Here is a 19,449-nt window from a genome sequence, read left to right on the forward strand (position 1 = left end):
AGTCATCAAAAACTTTTAAAGCCTGCTTCCATTTTAAAAAGGTTTCTGTTTTTAGCACTGCAGACAGGTTTCCTGGTAAATGGAAATGGAAAAAGTTGGATTTATAGGGAAGCACTTTTACAGCATTACCTGTGGGCCATAAAGAGCAGTAGCATTTTCTTCAGCCCCAGCAAGCTAACCCTTTAAACTGATCTCCCCCAGTGCCCTCAATTTCCCACCCCTACCACAACAAACCTTTGCAAGTTTGACCAGACAGACAAAATAGCCAATGTCAATTCCTCACCCATTTTGCCACATCCAAGAGCAAGCTTCACGGGAGACATCAGAGACCTGCACAACAAAAATCTAGACTGCCACTCCAGAGTGATATAGAGGGAGTGCTGCACTGTCAGGAATGCCATCTTTCAGACAAGACTTTCAAACGCAAGTACTATTTGCTTTAGATGGGCATAAAAGATCCCATTACACTATTTCAAACAGCTGGAGAATTATCCACATTGCCCTACATATCACTCCCTCTATATCGCTCTGGAGTGGCAGTCTAGATTTTTGTTGCGCAGGTCTCTGATGTCTCCCGTGAGGCTTGCTCTTGATTGTGGCAAAATGGGTGAGGAATTGACATTGGCTATTTTGTCAGTCTGGTCAAACTTGCAAAGATTTGTTGTGGTAGAGGTGGGAAATTGAGACATCACAAGAGTTGTGGAGGGCACTGGGGGAGATCAGTTTAAAGGGTTAGCTTGCCGGGGCTGAAGAAAATGCTACTATTCTTTATGGCCCACAAGTAGTGCTGTAAAAGCGCTTCCCTATAAATCCAACTCTTTCCATTTCCATTTACCAGGAGACCTGTCTGCAGTGCTAAAAACAGAAACCTTTTTAAAACGGAAGCAGGCTTTAAAAGTTTTTGATGACTAACCTGTCTCGCAAGAGTTGATTCGTCAATTGCCACTCATCCTGTTTGGACAGGACTGGAAGTGGGAAGATTCAAGGTGGCTTGGGGTTGAATTTAAAATTTTCAACACTCCTTAATCAACAATATTAAAACCAACTACTTTGTTATTATCACACTCCTGCAAGAGTTTGCTGTAAGAAAATTGGCTGCTGTGTTTCTCACATTGAAAGAGCAGCTGTAGTTCAAAAGGACTTAATTTTCTTTTTAATTTTTCTTCTTAAATTTACGTTAGGAAATAATGAGTTTGTGAAAATTTCTAAATGTGATTTTGTTTTAAACATTGGGGCCGCCGTTTGACATATCAGAGCAGAGGCTCAGTTATTTACCAATAAAAAGGGGTATTCATGCATCCTCTCTGCAGCAAGTCAGCTCAACAAAGGGCTTAACAAATACAGTTTATTTGAAAAAAGGGAAATTTGGGGCTGCACTCAGAAGAAAATACAATATGAAGCGCTTTTAACTGGCCCCAATGACATCTGTTAGTGCTTAAAAGAAACGGCACCATGTATTCAATCAAATCATTTATTAAAGACTCAACTTTCACTTGAAGACTCTATTCACATGGGGGATCAGATGAGATAACTACTGTTACATGGAAATGAAAGCAGGGAATTTGACCCTTAATGACTAGAGGTTGCAACTATAGCTGGACATTTTATCTTGAAACCATCGCAACATTATGAAATACTAGCTGCAAATAATTCTTTGTAATTTTGGCACGTTACTTGCTTTTCTGTGGAATTTGATGGAGTTCTTTTTAAAGCAAATTTTGACATCATTACCAGGAACGATCTGGCTCCAATTAACTATTAAGCTCCCAAGAGAAAGCAAGCAGAATGCAGACAGTTATCACTCTAGGTTAGTGATTATTTTGTTACTTGGTGGTGTTAATTTAACTGCTTTGCTAGCATCATAAGATCGATGACGACACAGTTCACCATTTGACCCAGTCTATCACATTCACTCCAGCAGATATCTATTTTTCTTACATATATAGGATTCTAGAACAATTGCTTTCACTGACTAATTCAGGGTTCCATCTATATGTTAGTAGTTCTGTGAAGAAGAGTTTTTATTAGTCCTAAACTTACATCCCACGAGTTTGAATCTGCGGGCCCTTACAAATATTCTTCTTTTCTCTTCCCATGCTTAATAGCAACTGAAGCAGACAAAACATGCTTACATCTGTTTACATAGCTAGTTTTTCCTGGAAAAGATCACTCGCCTATCACTAGGGGCTATAGCTTGAGAGGTGTCACTCCACATCAAGCATGGCCGACAGAAGACTCTTTTGCTCTTAACACCTGTCATAGGATTTACAGATTGATAAATGGCAGGGTGGCCTGGTGTTTAACACTGCTGCCTCACAGCACCAGGGACCTGGGTTCAATTCTGGATAACTGTCTGTCTAGTTTGCACATTCTCCTTGTGTCTGTATGGGTTTCTGCTGGGTGCTCTGGTGTTCTTTCAGTCCAAAGGTGTGCAGGTTAGGTTAATTGGCCATGATCAATCACCCCTTAATGTCAAGGGAATTAGTAGGGTACATACACAAGGTTACACGGAAAGGGTCTGGGTGGGATTGTTATTGTGCCGATGCAATGGGCCAAATAGCCTCTTTCTGCACTGTATGGATTCTACGAATTGAAATCAGTTTAGCCATGCTGTGAATGCACCTTCTGTAGCCAACAAATCCTAGAGCGGGAGTCAAAGTTGAAGCTCTTGGCTCAGAGACAGAGACTCTGCCCACTGAGCCACAAGACATTCCTACAGATATGAGAGAATAAATTATGTAGGAAAGATAAACAAGATAACAATAAGCAACATTTGAGGAGTTGAGCCATCAGATCAGCTATGATTGTAGTGAATGGCGGAGTAGACCTGAATGGCCTTTTTCTGCTCCTAAGAACATAGTAGAAGAGAATATAAATTTAAATTTGAGGCCCCATCAGGTGACTGATCAGAAAATAGTATTGGCTTTGCTTGTGATTTTCTATGATGTGGAGTTGCCAGCATTGGATTAGGGTGGGCACAGTAAAAAGTCTCACAATACCAGGTTAAAGCCCAACATGTTTATTTGCAATCACAAGCTTTCAGAGTGCTGCTCCTTCCTCAGCTGAGTGGAGAGTTGGGTTCACAAACACTGCACACAGACAGAGACGCAATGCCAACCATTAACTTGCAATAGTATCTCGGCATATATAGACAGAGACACTATTGCAAGATAATGGTTGGCATTGCGTCTCTGTGTGCAGTGTTTGTGAACCCAACTCTCCACTCACCTGAGAAAGGAGCAGTGCTCCAAAAGCTCGTGATTCCGAATAATCCTGTTGGACTTTAACCTGATGTTCTGAGACTTCTTACTGTGATTTTGTATGCACTGACACTGATGGAAAATCACAGGCAATGCACTCAAGGTTTTCCAATAAGCTGTTGACTAAATGGAAAGCCCCAACAATGCAGTGGATCCCAGAGAGCTTTACCATTCTCCATATAAACAAGAAAGACAATGTTGCTCATTGTTTGAAAATCTAATTCACAAATACCAAACATAAAGCAATAAGAAGGTTTCTGACCATTCTTTGTAATGGTTTTGTAAAGAATCCTTTGATAACATTTATTTTTTTTGAGCAGTTTTAACGTTCATAGAATAATAGAGATTATTTATTTAATTCTAAATTAGCATACATAAAGCTCCAATGAAAGGTCGTTCAATCAAACTAACCTGTTGTTCGACACGGTGCATACTCCACAATCTTTTTTCCATCCGCAAGGAAACAGGTACCCACTGGTTCACGTCCCTGACTTCCTAATGTTCTCCAGTGATAACGGGGAGCACAAGCCTGGACACAGGAATAAAAGTGAAAGCTAAGACACCTCCACTCCTAAGTATCAGCAAACTTTCAGCAACAACTGAGTGTGTGAACTATTTGAATAACCAAAAGCATGCTTTTCATGCATTTAAATAAAAATTGTTTACATACGTTCATCCTGTCAATCTAATGCTACAACATTCATTCACCTAGTCACTCACACACACAAGGGAAGCACAGTGAAAGAAGATAGTGCACTGTTACAGATGAAAGTTATAGATAAAAGGAAAGTTCACAATTCATTAGATTGGCTCATTTTGTTAAACTCATGTTGCAGGCCTGAGAAGGCACTTTCACTCCTGAAGTATAGTTCAGGAAGGAAAGCCCAAGTTACTGCAAGGATTCTTTCAAACAGGACTTTCTGCAGGCCACAAAGCTTATAATCTCATCACTAGGTGGTTGTTTGGCCATATTGGCTGACTTGAAAAGGAACAGGCCTGAAGGCGTTATGACGTCATAGTCTCCAGCTCTTAGCACATAGAAGTTTCTGCCCTTTCTACTGCTACAGTGCTTCTCTGCCGGCAGCGTTTAAAAGATAAACTGGGAAACCAATATGGCTGTCCCACCATGTGACTTCTCACAGTTCCCTTTACGCAATACGGTGTTGGACTTAGTCGAATTAGCCATAACCTGGTTATTGTTTGAAGACACCTTGGGGTGGGAGATTTGAGATAATCACCATCTTTGTCTCAGAGCAAACTATTCGAGTAAGGCAACATATTTTGAATGGTCTCAGGAAGTGAATAATGACACTTGTTAGTTTGGAATGTCTTCCTGGTATGATAGGATTGTCATATGAGGAATGGTTGTGTCGACTGGGCCTGTGAGAGGGGATCTCATTGAAATGCTTAAAATTTTGACAGGGCAGGACAGACTGGATGCACAGATGTTATTTCCTCTGGCTGGGTGGTCTCAGCATTGTCAGGATACAGGACAGGCCAATTAGGACTCAAATGAGGAGAAACTACTGTGAAATTCTCTACCACAGAAGGTTGTAGAGGTAAAGCCACTGAATATATTTACGGAGGAAACAGATAAGATTTCTAGACCTTGAAGTTATCAAGGAGTACAGGGATAGCGCAGGAGAATGGCACTGAGATAGAAGATCAGTCATAGAATCGCTACATTGCAGGAGATGGCCATTCAGCTCATCAAGTCTGCACCAACTCCCTGACGAAGCATCTTACCCAGGCCAACCCCCTGGCCTATCCCCGTAACTCCACCTATTTACACCACTAATCTCTCTCACCTAAACATCTTTGAACAATAGGGCAATTTACGCCAAGCTAATCCACCTAACCTGCATATCTTTGGACTGTGGGACGAAACCAGAGCACCCGGAGGAAACCCACACAGACACAGGGGGAACATGAAAACTCCACACAATCATCCAAGGCTGGAATTGAACCCGGGTCTCTGGCACTATGAGACAGCAGTGATAACCACTGTGCCACAATACTGCCCCATGCCATTGTGCTATCATGATCACATTGTATGGCGAAGCAGGTTTGAAGAGCCAAATAACCTAGTCCTGCTCCTATTTTCTATGTATCCCTTGTCTGTTGAAGACTGTATAGCAGATTTGAATCCACATTCCAAGTCAGATGACTTCTGGTGGCCATCCTTTACAGTATATGTTTTTTCAATGTTTTAAAAGAACATCAGTTGCAGAAGATTCCACACGGAGTACAGTTCATCTTTTGAAGTTATGAATATGGCATGCCTTTAGTGGGTATGACAGGTATTAGCAGTAAGGTCTTAAGATGTTTTTGAAGGCAGAGAATGGTAGCATGGTAAGATAGTTATTTCAGAGAACAGAAGGGCAATGAGTGAAGCATTTATTGGTCTTCAATGGATTTGGCTAGCGCACAAGCAGCAATCTAATCTGAAGAATAGAGAACGCAGGCTCGGTCAAAAAACTGAAGGAGGCTTGCTAGGCTGGAGGTGTATGGTGTATTTGATTTCAAAATGAAGAACTTGAAACTAATTTTCTGGACTCCAAGAACCCAAAGTGCAGAGGGATGGACCAATCAGAACACAGGGTTTTATGTTGGAGACTGAAGATCTAGATTAGCTGAAATTTGTAAAAGATGATGTTTTAGTAATTGATTCTCAGTGGGCGATATTCTCTGGCCTCCCCTCAGTGTTTCTCTTAGCAACAGGAGGTGGTGTGCTATTCACTGGTGGCGGGATCCTCTGGTCCGCTGCTGTCAATGGGAATTCCCATTGCAGCCAACATTGGGAAACCTGTGGTAGGGGGTGCGCCAGCAGCAGGACCAGAGAATCCTACTGGCATGAATGGCCGAAGAATTCCAGCCAATGTAACGGTAATAGTATAGAAATGCAACATTGAGTGAGTGTCGCTGGAAGCTTACCTTTGTATTTACATTTTAATACATAAAAATCATATCATGACACTGAAAGCAGAATGTCAAAGTGTGTGATGGCATTATGGGGTTTTGTTGTTGTGCATTAACATGGCTTCACTGGAAGTTGTCCCTGAAAATCAAATTACTTTAAATCAATCAAAAAATCCTAAAGAAGGAGAACTCCTTGCTATGCCTCGTTTTTTTCATTCTGATGTAACAAAGCATTAAATCAAGCCAACTTGAAAGCGATCCCAGTACAGCACATCTGACTGCAGAGAGAGATCAGGTACCTCAAAGAGAAAGAAAGGAGAATGGAAAATAAGTAGTGTGTATCAAGTGATAGTTACTGGTCACCATTGCTATGGTGTGAGTAACTTGTTTCCTTCTCAGCTGGAAAATGGGTGTGGTAGCAGAGTTGCTGTGGCTCAGGGCTAACAAAATCAGAGATAATAAATTTAAATGCCACAAAGCCAACCTGTGCTTTTAAATTTAAATCACTCTGATAACCTGTGTAGTAATACTAGAGAAATAAATGAGCCAAGTGTTGAATTGAACCTCATTAGAGGTTTGGCAGGCCACACTGCTAGAGTGAGTCCAATATTCAAGAAAAGATTGAACCAATCAGCAATGGCTGTTGGAAACAAAGTTGGGTAACAAAGTTTGCGGATGACACAAAGATGAGTGGGGAAGCAAACTGCGTGGAGGATGCAGAAAGTCTGCAGAGAGATTTGGATAGGCTAAGTGAGTTGGCGAGGATCTGGCAGATGGAGTATAATGTTGGCAAGTGTGAGCTTATCCACTTGGAAGGAATAATAGGAAAATGGACTATTATTTAAATGGTGAAAAATTACAACATGCTACTGTGCAGAGGGACCTGGGGGTCCTTGCGCATGAATTGCAAAAACTCAGTTTGTGGGTGCAGCAGGTGATCAAGAAGGCAAATGGAATGTTGGCTTTTTTAGCAAGGGAGATAGATATAAAAGCAGGGAGGTCTTGCTGCAATTGTACAAGGTACTGGTGAGGCCGCAACTAGAATACTGTGTGCGATTTTGGTCCCCTCATTTAAGAAAGGATATATTGGCTTTGAAGAGAGTACAGAGAATGTTCACCAAGTTGATTCCGGAGATGAGGGGGTTAGCTTATGAGGAGACTTTGAGTAGATTGGGCCTATACTCGCTGGGAGTTTAGAAGGCTGAGGGGAGATCTTATAGAGACATAAGATAATGAAGGGCCTAGACAGGGTAGAAGCAAAGAGATTTTTCCACTCAGAAAGGAAACAAGAACTAGAGGGCACAGCCTCAAAATAAAGGGGAGTCAATTTAGAACAGAGTTGAGGAGGAACTTCTCCCAGAGGGTAGTGAATCTTTGGAATTCTCTGCCCATTGAAGCAGTGGAGACTACCTTGTTAAATGTGTTTAAGTCACTTGTAGATAGATTTCTGATCGATAAGGGAATTAAGGGTTATGGGGAGTAGGCAGGTAAGTGGAACTGAACAACTATCAGATCAGCCATGATCTTATTGAATGGTGGGCCAGGCTCGAGGGACTAGATGGCCTACTCCTGCTCCAATTTCTTATGTTCTTATGTAAACCTTGGTCCATTCAATCCTGCAAAATTCTCATCAAAATCTGAGGACTGGTATCCCAGTTGGGAAAGCTCATCAGAGAGTCACATCTAGCAGCCAACATCACCAAACTCCTCCGTGATCCTGAGCAATGACGGAAGAGGTATTGTTCCAAAAGCACTTCACAGTCAGAATTTTACCGCCTTGCCCCGCCCCAATTTTGGGGCGGGCAAGGCTCACAGAATGGAATTCTCCATTCACCTTGGGCGGGGTTTTATGAGCCTTGTCCAAGCGAGGTCACAAAATTCCACACCACATGTCAATGCTCTCTAGCCAATACAGGAATTCACCAAAATACTTCCACACACAGTCCAAAGCATTTCCAGATACTTCGCAATAGAAGCAGTTATAAAGAAATTATCTTATCTGTATGCTGGATATCACCCATTAAACACTGCTACTGCAGGGCACATGTTTATGTCTGTTGCTTACAGACTGAACAACAAAGAAGCTGCCTTCACGTTGCTGACCAAGTTTGGTATCCGGGCACATCAACCAACTGAGCTGTGTGACATCAAGATGGTACCTATTCAAGGTTTCTCAGCCTGTGCATGCACTCTGGTGTGGGCCACACAAGAAGCTGACAGGTCGGGTGTCACACAACTTCAATAAGCATTTTGTGCCTTTTAGTCTTCAGCACGACTGTGCAATTATTATTCTAATATTATTGCCGGCATAAATGTCTGTGGCAGGTGGATTTTTAAGGGCGAGCTCAGCTAGATTATTCTATGCGGTGGCTACATTCTGTTGCCAGCACACCCTGTCATCAACCCAGTAAGAGAAGATTGCTCAGTTATGTCACAATAAAATAAACCCAGGAGAGGCCACCCTTTGCTCTCCTCCCAAGCATTTCCAACGTAAATGAGTCATCAATAATTCCATCAAGTGACACCCACTCACTACTGTTCAGTTTCAGTGCCATCAGATCCACATTGACTCCAGCCTTGAGTCAGAAATGCAAGGCAAAACTGAATGCTGGTGAGATTACTTACGTGGCGAAAAACTGCAGCAGGCGACGGTGCAGAGGGACCTCGGGGGTCCTTGTGCATGAGTCGCAAAAACCCAGCTTGCAGGTGCAGCAGGTGGTCAGGAAGGCGAATGGGATGCTGGCCTTCATAGCGAGGGGGATTGAATATAAAAGTAGGGAGGTCTTGCTGCAGCTGTATAGGGCATTGGTGAGGCCGCAGCTGGAGTACTGTGTGCAGTTTTGGGCGCCGCACCTGTGCAAGGATATTTTGGCCCTGGAGGGAGTGCAGAGGAGGTTTACTAGGCTGATACCGGAGTTGAGGGGGTTGAGCTATGAGGAGAGGCTGAATAAACTAGGCTTGTACTCGCTAGAGTTTAGAAGAATGAGGGGAGATCTCATTGAGACGTATAAGATGATGAATGGGATGGATAGGATAGAGGTGGAGAGACTCTTCCCGCTCAAAAAAGACAGTAGGACTAGGGGGCACAGCCTCAAGATAAAGGGGAGGCGGTTTAGAACGGAGTTGAGGAGGAACTTCTTCACTCAAAGGGTGGTGAATCTCTGGAATTCTCTGCCCGTTGAAGTGGTGGAGGCTGCCTCGCTAAATATTTTTAAGAAGCGGGTTGATGGGTTTTTGATAAGAGAGGGGATTAAGGGTTATGGGGAGAGGGCGGGAAAGTGGAACTGAGCCACGACAGATCAGCCATGATCTTATTGAATGGCGGGGCAGGCTCGAAGGGCTTGATGGCCTACTCCTGCTCCTATTTCTTATGTTCTTATGTTCTTATGAGATTAGAATAGCTGCCAACAATTTCATAGCACTATTCAATCAAATATCACATTCACAGATCTAATTCAAAAGGGAGAGTCTTCCAAAACTAAATCTTGCTTAACACAAAAGATAAATGATTCTGACTGCCTGAAATCAATTATTATAGCCCCTAGACATTGCTTAGGGAGTTTCTTAGAGAAATATCTTCAACCTAGGTTCTAACATTCCATATGATCTTTCCTTCATTCCAGGATTAGGAATGTTAACTAATATTTCTTCCACTCAATTCACAACTCCTTCAATAATGAAACAGCCCATGCCAGCCTACACAAAACCCAAGCTTGGTCTAGTAAATGGTAAGTAATATTCACATCACTGAAGAAACAGTGAGAAGTTACTTCCAGTGAGAAGTAACTCATAAATCGGCTGAGAAGGTTTAGTCGCACCCACATCCCCAAACAACATCTTGGGAGTTACCAATGGCCAAACAGGTTTAGACACTTCAATAGCATTATCTTATGAGAAAGACAGAAGTCACAAATTCTGTGATGTTTTGCCTAGTGACCCAATCATTATCCTCCCTTCAAATTCTGTTCACCAAGTTTCAAATAAGTACTATGTTGGAATATTGAACAGCTGCTGACAAAGGTGGAGTTTTTTCACACAGAGTGCTGTAAATGTAGTATTCTCCATCACATGAAGTGGCTGAATCTGAAAGAGTAGACTTAATGTTAATGTTAAGAAGAAGAGAAAAGGGGAAATAGGAATGAAACATGGGAGAATGCAAGAAGAATGATAAGAAGATTGCATGGAGTTTCAAGACTGGCACAAAACAGAATCATATGGTTTTCCATAATTTTGTGTCTGTATTGATGCAGACACAAAAACATTCAAATCGCTCAGAAACTTTGACTAGAGATGATGTATAAATGACACTCTGACACACGCGCCCTCGCCTGAAGATCAACTCTGGGTCTCTGTCCACTAAATTATCTCAGATATAATAGTAATAGATGAGTAGAATATCAATCAGGATTCCTGCTGATGATTGCTATCAAGTAACATATGTTGGCAGAGAATTTGTGAATAGTGAGTAAGAATGGAGATGCATGGTTGCAAATCCCTCTTCATTGTCTGCCTATATGGTTGAATACACCACTATTGCTCATTAAAGCTCACATAAATAGCATCCTCGGAACTGTATCCCAGCAGCAAGGCAAAGCCCTCAAGAACAGGATGGGCTACAGAAAGGAAAGTGGGAAAAGGATGGAAGCTTTTCCTTCAAAATATGCTTTAGAATAATGCTTAATTTCTAATAATCTTGAAATAAATTAAAATATAGGATCCAATATAATTCATAAGAGGTTTAACAGCACTACTTGCCACAAATGTAATTTGATTACAATGTAACGAAGGGTTTAAATAATTTAAACAATGAACACCATCGGATGAATGCCTCACTCACCAGAATTTTGTTGCCATAAGTTTTTACTGATGCTCCAAACCACTGGTAGGATTTGAATTCCAACTGATCATTCCCGTTTCTAACTCTGTTACCTGAGGGAATATTTTTAGAAGTTGTTAAAGTACTTTTACATGACTTGACATTTAAACTCAAAATTGCTTTACAGACACAAGGGCAACTTCATATCCAAGGATACAAGGTACTAATTCTTTCACTCCAATTGATTTCTTTCGGACTTCACAGAGGAGGACGTGAATAATTTGCCGGGTGTTAGCGATGGAAAGATGGTAGGACTGGAGGGTCTCAATGACATTATTGTTACGAGAGGCGGTGCTCGACAGACTGGAGGGACTGATTGTGGACAAGTCACCAGGACCGGATGGAATGCATCCAAGGGTTCTGAAAGAAATGGCGGAGGTGATAATGGATGCCTTACTGGCTACTTTCCAAACATCGCTGGATTCCGGGGAAGTGCCGGAAGAGTGGAAAACGGCTAATGTTACGCCGTTGTTTAAGAAGGGTGGCAGGCAAAAGGCAGGGAATTATAGGCCGGTTAGTTTAACGTCTGTTGGAGGTAAAATGTTAGAATCTGTCATCAAGGAGGAAATAGCGAGGCATCTTGAGGGGAATTGCTTGATAGAGCAGACGCAGCACGGTTTCGTTAAGGGGAAGTCGAGTCTGACAAATTTATTGGAGTTCCATGAGGATGTGTCTAGGGCGGTGGATAGAGGAGAGCCGGTGGATGTGGTCTTTCTGGATTTTCAGAAGGCGTTTGACAAGGTACCTCACAAGAGGTTATTGCAGAAGGTAAGGGGGCATGGAGTTGGGGGTAGGGTGTTAGCGTGGATAGAGGATTGGCTGTCAAATAGGAGGCAGAGAGTGGGGGTCAATGGGTGCTATTCGGATTGGCGGTTGGTGACTAGTGGAGTGCCCCAGGGGTCGGTGCTGGGCCCACAGCTATTTACGATTTATATAGATGATCTGGAGGAGGGAACCGAGTGTATGGTGTCGAAATTTGCTGATGACACCAAGATTGGTGGAACGGCAAATTGCGCGGAGGGTGTGGAGAGTCTGCAGAAGGATCTAGATAGGCTGGGCGAATGGGCCAGGAACTGGCAAATGGAATTTAATGTTGGCAAGTGCGAGGTGGTCCACTTTGGTAGGAATAATGGTAGGAAGGACTATTACTTACGTGGCGAAAAACTGCAGCAGGCGACGGTGCAGAGGGACCTCGGGGTCCTTGTGCATGGGTCTCAAAAACCCAGCCTGCAGGTGCAGCAGGTGGTCAGGAAGGCGAATGGGATGCTGGCCTTCATAGCGAATATAAAAGTAGGGAGGTCTTGCTGCAGCTGTATAGGGCATTGGTGAGGCCGCAGCTGGAGTACTGTGTGCAGTTTTAGTCGCCGCACTTACACAAGGATATTTTGGCCTTGGAAGGAGTGCAGAGGAGGTTTACTAGGCTGATGCCGGAGTTGAGGGGGTTGGGCTATGAGGAGAGGCTGAATAAACTAGGCTTGTACTCGTTAGAGTTTAGAAAAATGAGGGGAGATCTCATTGAGACATATAAGATGATGAATGGGATGGATAGGATAGAGGTGGAGAGACTCTTCCCACTCAGAAAGGACAGTAGGACTAGGGGGCACAGCCTCAAGATAAAGGGGGGGCGGTTTAGAACGGAGTTGAGGAGGAACTTCTTCACTCAAAGGGTGGTGAATCTCTGGAATTCTCTGCCCGTTGAGGTGGTGGAGGCTGCCTCGCTAAATATTTTTAAGATGCGGGTTGATGGGTTTTTGATAAGCGAGGGGATTAAGGGTTATGGGGAGAGGGCGGGAAAGTGGAACTGAGCCACGACAGATCAGCCATGGTCTTATTGAATGGCGGGGCAGGCTCGAAGGGCTAGATGGCCTACTCCTGCTCCTATTTCTTATGTTCTTATTACACACCATAGCACCCAACTAGCAGAGTAAAACATCCAAATGGTGTTGTGAAACAAAATACGACATCAAGCAACTGAGGAGCTATTTGGGCAGATGACCAGAAGTTTGGTCAGAACAGTAGCTTTTAAGGAGAAGGCAAAAACTGAGCTAGAAAGGGAGAGATGGAGAAGAATAGGGAGGGAATTCAGAGCTTGGGCCGAGATAACTGAAGGCACAAACACCACGGGTGGAGCAATTAAAATTAGAGATGTTCAAAAAGGCTGGAATTAGAGGATATCCTGGAGAGTTGGAGAAGATTACCAGGATAGGGAGAGGTCACTTGATGGAGGGATTTGACAATAGGGATGAGAGTTTTAAAATCAAGGTACTGTTTAACTCAGAACCAGTGTAGGTCAGCAAATGTGGAGATGATGAGTAAACAGCATTTGATGCAAGTTAGGACACAGGCAACAGAGTTTTCGATGACCTCAGCAAAGACAGGAGAATATGGGAGGCTGACCAGGAGTGCCTGAACATAGTCAATTCTGGAGGTATCAGGAGGGATGAAGGTTTCAGTGATAGAAGAGCTGAAAGAGATAGACAAAATTTCAAAATAGAGTTACAATTGAAAACTCAGCTCAGGAATCAAATATGGCCAAAGGTTATAAACAGCCTAGTTCAGCCTCAAAAACTGTTGTCAAGGAAAGGGTTGGAACTGGTCACAAGAGAACAGAGTTTTCACCTTCTCAATGTTTAATTAGATGAAATTTCTGCTCATCCTGTACTCTATTTCAAACATGCAGATTTAGAGAAATTATAGAGGGATCAGGAAAGGTGATGGGTAAGATAGAACTGAGTACTTTCAGTATACATGTGGAAACTGGTGTCGTCTTTTTGAATGTTGGTGCTGAGGAGTTGCTGGAGTGGGAAGAGAAGCCTGATTCTTTCACAATGATTAACATGGAACTAGGCCACTGCAATCACACCCAGCTAAACGGCAGTGGAGAGGTGTTGAAAAAGGATGGTGTTGTCAACTGTGTCAAAGGCTGAAGACAGGTCAAAATAGACAAGTGGGGATAGTTTGACTTAGTCCAATTTAAATTATTGCTGGTATTTTAAGCATTCAGCGCTATCCATTCACAAATCATTTGGACTAGTTTGATACCATTCGTGTTGCTCTATAATAGACACTTTGGCTCAAGTGATCATAAAGAAGTAATTTATCTTACCATTTGAGGCAAAGCTGTCTCCAATGTCTTAAATGCATGTGGAGCAGAAACCCTTGCAATACATTTCCAATAGAGTACTTTAGCAATAGTTTTGTTCATGTAACCTGTGATGATTTATTTGGCTCAAGAAAAACATGTGCACAGCCAGTGTGCAATTTTAACATTGCACAGAAAAATATGAAGTCCTGATCAATCTTCATACAACCAGTCCTGGTCCTTCCTTGCCGATACTATCATTGAGAAAGCCGACCTACTTTCTCAGAAGGCGAAAGGAAATTTGCCACATCTGCTACAACTCTCACCATCTTTATAGATGCATCATAGAAAGCATCTTTTCTAATTGTATCACAGCGTGGTGTGTCTCCAGCTCTGGCCAAGACTGCAAGAAACTACAAAGGGCCATGAACGAAGCCCAGTCCATCACTCAAACGAGTCTTTTACTCAATGACACTGTCTACACTTCCTGCTGCCCCAGAAAAGCAACCAGCATAATTAAGAACCCCACGTATCCCAAACATATTCTCTTCCATCTCTTTCCATTGGGAAAAAATACAAAAATCTGAGGATACGTACCAACCGACTCAACAACACCTTCTTCCCTGCTGCCATCAGACTTTTGAATAGACCTATTTTGTATTAGGTTGATCTTTCTCTCCATGATGACAATAACACTACATTCTGCACTCCTTTCCTTCTACGTTTGGTTTCCTTTGACTGTATAGTGCACAAGGAACAATGCTTTTCACTGTACACTAGTCCATGTGACAATAATAAATCAAATGCAACAGGCTGTTTTTAATAATTAAGCCAAAAATCAGCTAGCTTCTGTTTTTAACATTAACAAATTCTGACACAGCTGTAATGATCAAGGCTCCTTTAATCCATGCATCATTTGCATTCTGCACAAAATTACAGCTTTGCCTATCATCTTTTGTGAATGATACTTATCCAATAGATTATATTATAATCCTGTGCACAATAATACAGGGATGGGGCAGAAAAACAGTTGGCATAACACCCCACCCCCATTGGAAACAAAGTTGACATGTTCCACGCTGACCACGACCGCTGTCAAAGTGCTGCGGGCATGATTAACGACAGCTGAATGGGACATCAGGATTTCACTGGGGAGGAAGTCCCACCTTCTGGAGTTTGAATCTGATTGGTTGGTATCTCCACCAGTCCCAACTGCGCCAGGAGGGAGTCAGTACCCACTTCTGGGGCTACAGATCACAACTAAAGCCCATGGATCCTTGGAGCAGGCAAGTCCGGGGTCTCGGGCCTGGAATATTTGGGTAGGTTACGGAAAAGGGTTGAGTGTGGATTTAAGGGACGAACAGGTAGAAAGGGAGTGAGGGGTTTCAAAACTTAATGGGGCCACCCTAGGATTGACAAAAGGCAGTCCCCAAAGAGCAACCAGCCCCTCGCTTCCTGCCCTTTAAACATGCAAGTGAAGAAAAACATCAAACATTTTTATGTTGTGGGTCATGCATTATCAAGGTTAATTTGTTTGATAACAAGTGTAATTGGCCTACAATTGTTCATCTAAATATGGTGGGCAGGCTCACTGCCTGTCCCCGTCCTTGTATTATGGGCATGGGCACCTGTCCGCAGCTCCCAGCCCACCCCTCTTCCTGCAGGAGTGAGGTTAGATAAATGCAGCCGCAATAACTTTCAAGTGGCTAATTGAAGCAGCAGTTAAAAATACAAACCAAATAAAATATACATTAAATACACAGTCATAGTAGATTACCTGAAAAGATTAATAAAGGAAATAAGCATAATTTCAAGCTTCATTAAATACTTTAAAATCATTTTGATTCCATGTTCAATAACGATCTACATACAAATCAATTTTACTGCTCAACAGCCTAGAGCAGCTGTATTATATCATCAGACAATCAAACCTCAATTCACAACTTTTAAATGGTCTCTTCAGAACATTTTCAGTTTAATTTGGACTGCCAAAAATTAACAATGCTTGACATGAACTGAAGCTGTCTTAATCATAACGCATACTTCCTACTTTACCAGACTCCCTTATGTGACTATTTTAACCTCCTCCCAGCACACATTAGTATTCTTGCATAATCCTACTCTGACTTTTACTGTATTTGTATTGTCGGTCGCTGCACCTATAGATTAATAGTGCCAAGCCATCAGAAAATTAGCCTTTTGAGGATATTTTCAATTTAGGCCATTGCGTATTTTTTTTTAGTTTTGCCTTTTGGTTACCAGTTTTCTGCACTCCTCTTTAGTTCCACAGTTGTCTATTGTGATCCAATATCTTACCAAAAATCAGTACTTTCACATGTCCTGTGACAGCAAATGTTGGAAGCCTATTCAATCTGACATCCACCTATACCCATTTCCCACATGGATTGCTGCACAGCTGTGCAGAGTAGGAACTCTAGCCAACACTGTACTTGGGTGAGGAAGATGTCATGGAGCATTTGTAGTATGGTTACCAATTACCAGCTAAGAATAGTTGTTAGCAGGCTGGGAATTAAATGTGGGATGCTCCTGGCATCTATGGCTGTCCTTTGCCCTGGATAAACTCACCAATCCTATCATTGAGTAATGATTTTGTTTTGGAGCACTGGGGACACAGAGAGAGATAGAGCCTATGTCAATGTATTGAAGGTTCCCATCTTTGTGCTGAATTATTTAAGATGATCTTGTTTCATTTGAAATGTTTTAAATTTTCTTTGGACAAACAATAATTCTGCTTGTGTAATATTGCTTAGGGCTGTTTTGCATTAATAAAATGTGGTGTTTTCCATCTTTCTGATACAAGACTCAGGCAGGACCAGGAACTTGCTGCTTTAATTTTTTTAACCAGTCGGTAGCTTTAAAGCATGCATTTTGTTATTGTTTGATCAGTGCAATCTCTGCAACATTTTTCCTGGCTCTTTTGAATTTTGGAGAATTCCTTTAATCATCACTTAAAAAGAAGATCCAGTTTCACATTACAGAATCAAAGGTACAACATTTTTGACGTGGGCGGAGAAAAGGAGACTGGCTTTTTATTTGTGGCCTCCAGGCTCAGGGGCACAATAAACTATGAGTTGCAAAGACCAATTCTATCTTAATCTGGAGTGTGTAATAAAGCCTTCCATTACTTCACAGAAGACACTGTGCAAGCACCAGCATTCCCTGGATTATGAACATCAGGAATCTTACATAATTATCTAAGGATCATGCAGACAGAACCAGCACAGAGTTCATATTTCAGGTTGATGACCTTTTGTCACTTCTGATACATGGTCACTGAGCTTAAATGATAATTCTGTTTCTCTCACCACAGATGCTACATGACCTGAGTATTTCCAACATTGTTTGATCATATTTCAGATTTCCAGGTATTTTGGTTTTGTAAATCTATCACAGTTCAGGGTAGCGCCTTATGGATCCTTCAACCCACAAAAATTATAGACAAGTTAGAACTTTTTTTTCACGCTTTCCATGCAAGTTCATCGCATAGCATCAACTGAAAGGGTTATGCCCAAGAAATCAAACTGAATGAACAAAGCATGTGCTCAGTGGGAAGGTCAGTGCCTGTCCTTCACTGCCTCGGCTTATCTTTTTTCAAACAGAGTTTTGCTTTGTGTACTGAGAGATTTAAATTCAGGTTCTTAAACTCTGCCAAAACCACACAGTTTGGAGAAGTCTCCTACCAAAGAGAATCCTCAGCTATAATTAAACTACTTCTCTTGCCCTTTTCCACCTCCAGAAGATATTTATAAATATGTTCAAACAGAATTTAAGACACAACAAGCATTGAAAGAAAATATTCAAACTATCCTCCTCAGCCTTGTTTGGGCTTGTTAGAAGCTGCTCCCATACTGAAAGCCATAGCCAATAAAAGGAGAATAGGTTTCTTCGGATTTTTAGAATGATTCACTTTCAAACATGAATTGCATCTTTTGAACTCTTACTGTTATTTATCTCTTGTTATGATCCCCCTGGGAAATCCATAAAACCAAAATAACCAAATTTGCCAAACAACCCCAAATGACAATTACCAAAAGTTCACTTTTTGCAACTTTTAATGCAAACCAGAACCAACACAAGTTAACCATGAACTAATAGGTAAGTTACACTTAAATAAAGATAACTTTTCTTTAAACAATCAATATATCTTGCACACCACAAGCATCCGCATCACTCCCCACATAAACATGGTACCACGTGCAATCTCAATCTTTCTAATTCAGCCTCTGATACATCTCTCAGTTTCCCACTCAATCAATTTACGGTCCTTGAATTTGATTCAGTGGCAGCTGTATTCAGTTTGAGGTCTACAGATTGGGTTAACACAGACAAAGCATACATTTACAAACTCTCTAACTTGGGTCACCCACAGTTGCTTTTCAACCAACCGACCAATCAACACCGTGTTCATAATCTTGTTCTCTGATACAAAGTTTGTTTATTTATTAGTCACAAGTAGGCTTACATCAAACACTGCAATGAAGTTACTGTCAAAATCCCCTAGTCACCACACTTGCGCGCCTGTTCCATACACTGAGGGAGAATTTAGCATGACCAATGCACCTAATCAGTACATCTTTCTGACTATGGGAGGAAACTGAAATATCCTGAGGAAACCCACACAGACACATGAAGAATATGCAAACTCCGCACAGACAGTGACCCAAGAAGAGAACTGAATCCAAAGGCCTAAATCTTCCAGTCTTAGGATCATATGACTGATGAAATTCATCATTACACTGTGAAAGTCCTGGCATTGGAGCCATGTAGGAATTGCCCAGAAAATTTAAAATTTTCAAATGGACAATTTCCCTGCCCGAGGACCTTCTGCAAACATCTCAGATTTGGAACATAACCATGGTACTTATTTGGATAGTTATCCTGAAAATGTTAAGTAGACTAAAATCTTGTCGATCACCTGGACAACTGCACAACTAACCCCCCCCCACCCCAACCAATTATCCACCCTCACTCCCACCACCCCCCCCCCCCAAATCTGACCTGACAACCCCCTCTGACTAACTCTTCCCAACTCAACTAGCCCCTGCCCCTACTCTCCCCAACCAGACTCAACTACTCTGCTGACCTGACTACTCACTTATGCACTTACCCACAATCAAAGACTGAGAGGATCAATGGATGGGGCGAGCCAGTAAGATCGCAAGAGGGATGAAAAACCAGTTTCTCACCTCTTGTGATCTTCCCGTCTCATCCACCTAACCTACAGGTGTGGACTGTGGGAGGAAATTGGAGTACCCAGAGGAAACTCACACAGACACAGGGGGAATGTGCAA

The 19,449-nt window shown here is 42.1% G+C and overlaps 1 protein-coding gene across 1 annotated transcript in view; it reads right to left on the reverse strand.

Moving 5' to 3' along the window:
* The window catches only part of itgav (integrin, alpha V), a 128,938-nt gene that overhangs the window by 76,594 nt on the left and 32,895 nt on the right, over nucleotides 1–19,449 (reverse strand). The window contains exons 3-4 of the mRNA XM_080198855.1: nucleotides 11,017–11,108; nucleotides 3,672–3,789 (exon numbers count right to left, since the gene is read on the reverse strand). Of these exons, the coding sequence (XP_080054981.1) occupies nucleotides 3,672–3,789; nucleotides 11,017–11,108 (210 nt within the window). The remainder of the gene's footprint in view (nucleotides 1–3,671; nucleotides 3,790–11,016; nucleotides 11,109–19,449) is intronic.

Source organism: Carcharhinus amblyrhynchos, chromosome 11, assembly GCF_965287045.1.
Source record: "Carcharhinus amblyrhynchos chromosome 11, sCarAmb.v2.hapA, whole genome shotgun sequence".
NCBI lineage: Eukaryota > Metazoa > Chordata > Chondrichthyes > Carcharhiniformes > Carcharhinidae > Carcharhinus > Carcharhinus amblyrhynchos.